At 33.0% G+C, this 6,000-nt stretch overlaps 2 protein-coding genes across 2 annotated transcripts; both read right to left on the minus strand.

The window, feature by feature from the left end:
• Positions 1 to 2,238: 2,238 nt before the first annotated feature.
• LOC136088134 (zinc finger MYM-type protein 1-like) lies at positions 2,239 to 2,847 on the minus strand. The gene has a single exon (XM_065811798.1). It carries the CDS (start codon positions 2,845 to 2,847, stop codon positions 2,239 to 2,241), a length of 609 nt encoding a protein of 202 aa, XP_065667870.1.
• Positions 2,848 to 3,837: 990 nt separating this feature from the next.
• Positions 3,838 to 4,359, minus strand: LOC136088135 (zinc finger MYM-type protein 5-like). The gene has a single exon (XM_065811799.1). It carries the CDS (start codon positions 4,357 to 4,359, stop codon positions 3,838 to 3,840), a length of 522 nt encoding a protein of 173 aa, XP_065667871.1.
• Positions 4,360 to 6,000: the final 1,641 nt, after the last annotated feature.

The raw sequence follows: 6,000 nt of genomic DNA on the forward strand, positions 1-6,000 counted from the left end.
AGTGTCAAATTAGCCGACTATATTAACGAAAATTTCATTGATGGGAGTGTGTTACCTCCCTCCTTCGCGCATAAACACACACACATATATGTATATATGTATATATATATATATATATATATATATATATATATATATATATATATATATATATATATATATATATATACATATATATATATACATATACATATATATATATATATATGAATATGTATGCATATATGAATATAAAATTTTAAATGTAATCCTAACTAAAAAAATTAACTAAACAGTTAAATTTTTTGATTTTTTATTATTCAGTTTGAATTATTTTTCGTCTTTACCTTTTACAACCTCTTCGTGTCAGTTTTTCATTAATTCAACTAATTTCTTTGGTTATATATGGATTGATTTAAGTCCAAACTTCTTGTAACATGATCTTTAGCTCTTCTTTTCTTTTTTTTTTTTTTTTTCAATTTTATTTAGGTGCCCAAAGAAGTCCTTACGGTCTTATCACAGAGCAACGCGGATGAGCATTTAATTGAAAGTTCACGCCTCCTTCCTAACTGATGTCGCTAAACTTGCCTTGAGGTGGGGTTTGAGCCACGGATCCTTTGTTTCTGAGGCAAGTGCGCTACCACTGTGCCACGGCTGCTCTTTTTAGATACCTTGTGCCACTATTTTGATCTAAAATAGCCCACACGTGTTCAATTAGATTAAGATCTAGACTTTGAGTCAGTCTTTCAAGTAATAACCATTTAATTTGCTTCTGCATAAAAAAGTTAATTTGCTTTCTTTGACGTATGCTTAGGGTTGTTGTCTTATTGAAAAATAAAATGTTTTACCAATCTTAGTTTTTCAGTTGAGGTCAGAAGATTTTTATTTGGACTGTTAACCTCGACTTCATAATTCCCTTAATAAACTCCAGTTTTTCTGTTCTGTTCTAACCCAGCGACCTCTAGACCATAATATTGCGACCAACAACTTTTACTGTCCCTCGAATTCAGTTGTGTGTTAATAAAGCATTCACAAGGAGGAAAAATTCATCTAATAGAGCTTTTTACCCTTGAGCTCCATTGGACTTCACAAAATTAAGTTTGGACTTCACAAAATTAAGTTTTGTCCCCAGCAAACACAAGACGTCAGGAAGACGTCCACTTGACATCCTATAATTGTCGTTCGTTCATACAACTAAAACGCAACTTAAATGTGGCTGTCAAATATCTGACTCTACGGAGACGTTAGTATCTGACCCTACTGAGACGTTCTATTGATGTCCGATGTCCTATTATTGCGGAAGATTTTTTCAAACGAAACTTGAACTGTTAAGTTTTAAATTTAACTTTTAAATTTAAACTTGAATCGGTGAATGTTAAAAGGTAAACTATCGGGAAACTAAAAAAAACAGCACTACTTCCTCAGTAAATTTTTTTAAATGGTATAAATTTTTTTTTTTTTTGAAGGGGATATTGTTTTTCATCTTAAAAGCAAACATAAATTAATTTATTTTTATTTTTAAAGAACCTATAAACCAATTAAAACTGTGGACATCAGCCCTTTTAACATTTAACAAATAATTACTGCTTATTTTATTATGATTTTAATATATACAAAATAATGTCATAAACTGTACAAAATATGTATACAAAATATGATATACATAATAATGCTATACAAAATACAAAACATGTTATACAAAATACAAAATATGTTATACAAAATAATGTCATAAACTGCAATAAATCTTCACAAAGTGTATATTAATGAATTGCTTATACATTTTAACAAAAAATATAAGGAAAAAAGGTCTCTGACAGAAATTTTATCAGCTATGCCTTATCATTTTCCCCAACATCTTCTGCTTCTCTATCGTTGCTTTTTGCTGTAAGCCATTGCAGAAGTTCATTATAAAAGTCAATATGATCATGTGGGATATACTTAATACACTTTCTTAAGTCATTCAATTTAGCAGATTTTATTGGAACCTTTCGGTTTGAGTAAAGTAACTGTTCTGGCAGGTTCACTTTGTTTTGAATATTTTTTTTCATTATAAAAGTATGTTTGACACTACCAGGGCCGTACCAGGCCAACTTTGCGCTTCGGGCAAGCAAATAAAATTGCGCCCCCCTTCCAAAAAAATATACAAAAGACATATTATATATATATATATATTTATATGAAAAAAAATTAATTATTGATCACAAAATTTATCGCATCAAGTTAAAAGAACAATTTGTCACCAATGTTTCACAAACTTCAGTTCAAGGTCACTTTTCTGGCTTTTTTGGAGGCAAAGTCACTAATGACATTATCAAAATCAAGTGCGTTGGCCACTTCATGTTCAATTGAAACTACTGCCAGACAAGACAAACGTTCTTGGCCCATAGTTGATCTCAAATAGTTTTTTATGATCTTAAGTTTACTGAAACTTCTTTCACACGTGGCAACTGTAACTGGTAAGGTGAGGAAGATACGAATAGCAATTGCCGTGTTAGGATAAGCATCAGTCAATGAGTATTTATTAATGAGCTGCAAAATGTCCATCGGGCTAGATTTTTCAAAGTTTTCCATCATGGCAGCAGCTTGATATTTAAAGCTTGCCATTTCTGACTGGAAATCTGAAGAATCTAAATCTGCCTTGTAAATTTTAGACAAATTGTTGGCTTTAGTCTTAAGTTCATCCACTGAACTTTTGGAGAGAGAATGTCCACTGAGGATGTCAAAATCTGAGGATACTGCAGACATAGCTTCAAACCGCCACTCAGTTTGTGTGAGAATGCTGTCAAACACAAGGTTGCACTGGGATCCGAAATCTGTTTCTGGTGACAAACGGCAAAAGTCATCTTCAGCTTCATAAAGTGCCATCTACTTCACTTTGCGCTTTCTCTTCATAGGAAAGTCTCCTTCAATTCCAATTTGGATAGCTGTTTCTGCAGCAGCTTTGATAATGTTGTCCACCCCAACATCTCTCAGATTCTGAATGGAAGCCTTCAGCCCTTTCATTTTTTTTGCTGCAATGTCAATTGAAATGTTTTTAGACTGAAGCAGTTTGTTTTCCCGGTCAATTAAAGAAAGAATTTGACACCAAAAATCCAACAAACACAAAAAACTGAAATCAATTTAAATGATGAGCTCTTTTGCACTGTAAACTGAGACAGCATTTGTCTTGGGAGTGTGAATTATGGATTCCAAAACTTGAAGAACTTCTTTTATTTGTCTGTGTAGTGGGATGATTGCTTCTTTTTTGGCAGACCATCTTGTATCACTATTTCCCTTTAGTGAGATGGTCAATGTTTTCATCAGTTTTTCCCATCTTAAGGTAGAACTTGAGAAAAAGTTAAAGATGGCTTGAACTTTTCCAAAGAATGTAATCATTAGTGGAGAAACTTCAACAGCATGGACACCAACAAGGTTTAAAGTGTGAGCTGCACATGGAACAAATCTTGCAAACTCATTTAGAGAATGGATGTGAGCTTGGACGCCATTATATTTTCCAGACATATTGGCTCCATTGTCGTAACCTTGGCCCCGACAATCAGAAATGCTCAGGCCATCCTTCTCCAGTTTTTCGGAGATTTCAGCTGCAAGGTCTTTTCCAGTTTTTTCGTGAGATTCAATGAAGTCCACAAAGCTTTCCTCAATTGTACAGGTTTCCTCAGAGATGTGGACATACCTGATTATTTGGGTCATCTGCTCTTTGTGGTAGGCATCTGGAGTGCAGTCAAACAAAACAAAGAGTAGTATTTAGCTTCTCTGACATTTGACAAAATTTCATTCCTGACTTTCTGCCCAAGTAATTCAATCTGCTCATTTTGAATTCGAGGAGAAAAGTAGGATGTTGTGGTTTTCTTTGCCTTAACGGATGCAACGTGTTCCGTTGATAACTCTCTGCAGATCAGAATCCAAGGTCTTTCCTTCCTTGAGATTTTTTTCCAGATTTTTCCAATCAGAATAGCATCTTTGGTGTTCATTGCTGTTTTCGTGTTCTGGAATTCTTGGGTTTAGTTTTTTCCAGTCACAAAATCCTTTTGAAATTTCTGACAAATTGTTGGTTCTTGTCGTTGAAAATAGCAGACAGCAAAAACAAAATAAAGAATCTTTTTTGTTGCTGTACAGCAGCCAGTAGCGAACAAATTTTTCACCATTGGGATGAATTTTTTCATACCATTTTGAGCTGAAGTGTCGCATTCTGTTGTCAAAGTCACAAAGTGTGTTTGGGAAAAATTCTCTTCTTTCTTGCTCCGGCCCATGCTGAATCAAAAAGCACCTTGTTTTATCTGTCATTTTAGGCCATGTAGCTGGGTCACTGTGTTGAAAGTTTTCTCCTGAGGTTGCTGAAATTTCTGAGATTTCAGGAGGAAATTCACTGTTGCCCATTTCAATTGGTTTGGAAAGCTGAGAATTTCTATCTTCTTGTGCTTATGAATCATTTGGTCCAAATTCGTCTTGACTTTGGCCAATAAAAATCTCCTCTTCAATTAATTCCAATGGATGATATGAATTTAAGTCAGTAATTAAAGATGTAGCAGCAACTTCAGCTGTTGAATCCTTATCAACTTCATTGCAAATATCCTCTGAAATAATTTGTTTTTCCACAGAAGAGTTTGTTACCAACCACTTCTTGAAACAATTTCTTAGTTTTGCGTCACTTTCAAGACGGTCTCTTCTTTTCTTCTTAAATTCAGCACCAGATAATTTTTTTGCACGATTTATTGTAAAGAATAATGTTCAGAAAATACAACTTTTTATTTTTTAATTGCGCTCTTCTATTATTTATTTTTTCTTTTTTCTTTTCTTCTCCCTCTTTATTTTTATTATTATTTGCTTACTTTACTTTCTTTAGCTTTCATTTCATTTGTTTCTTTATTTTAGCCGCTTAAATTAAGCGTTTTTTTTTTAAATTCGAAGTTCTATTTTTTTTTTTTTTTTTCTTTTTGGAATAATTTTTAATGTGTGCGTTAAATTAATTTATATGATCCTTAATGAATCATTTGTTTATATTATAAATAATTATTGGTTTATAATTGTCGTTCTTAAATTCAGCACCAGATAATTTTTTTTGCACGATTCATTGTAAAAAATAATGTTCAGAAAATACAACTTTTTAGTGTTTAAGGGCGCTCTTCTGTTTGGTAAATGAGCTTTTATTTTAAAGTTCGTCAGGAGGCGCAATTTTAATTAATTTTCTTATCAACATAAAAGTGACGCCACGCAAATTAGTTTCATAATGTGAAAATAAATAAATTAATTGGGGGAATTTTGCGCCCTCCCAATTTTGGCGCCTCAGGCCGCGGCCCGGCTGGCCCCGCCCTTGGTACGGCCCTGGACACTACTATTGATAATTTCACTGGCTTTACATCCACCTATGTTGTCACGATCGTATTGAAATTGAAAAGGTGAAATTTGCTAATTGCAAACTGAGATTGTTGGTTTCTGGGCTTACCCATTATTTCAATTGAAGTAACGTTTCTTTTATTGTGGACACTAACTTTTAAAATCGTAAACTAGAGATGAACTCTCTACATCAACCACTAAAATAACGTAATAAAAAACTCTGTGGAGGTGAGGCGGTGTTATCCCTTCCCTTTTTCCCCATCATATACCCATAGCTATGAATATATACTATAATGGTTATTAAATAACACTGAAGTTTATTTTATTTATTGATGTTTCGAAAAAAATATCCTTCTTTGCAAAATTTAAGTTTTTCAAAATTCTGAAAAGAAGTTATTTTTGAGTTCTTAATTTGATCATTACAGAGACAATACATGAATCTAAGTTTTTTCATAAGACCTAAGATAAAGTTTTATAGTGGACTGGTTATAAACTTTTAACATCGTAAGCTAAAGATGAACTCTCTACATCAACCACTAAAAACTTTCTTTGATTACTACTTTTTAATATATTTTTTATTTATTTCTTGAACGCTGTACACTGTCATACCTTCTTAGCTCTCTTTTTATAATCAAAAAGTCACGGTCACATGGCAAAAATCTGTGCCCTCTGATTGGGAAAAAT

The sequence above is a fragment of the Hydra vulgaris genome, chromosome 12 (assembly GCF_038396675.1).
Source record: "Hydra vulgaris chromosome 12, alternate assembly HydraT2T_AEP".
In the NCBI taxonomy this organism is placed as follows: Eukaryota; Metazoa; Cnidaria; class Hydrozoa; order Anthoathecata; family Hydridae; genus Hydra; species Hydra vulgaris.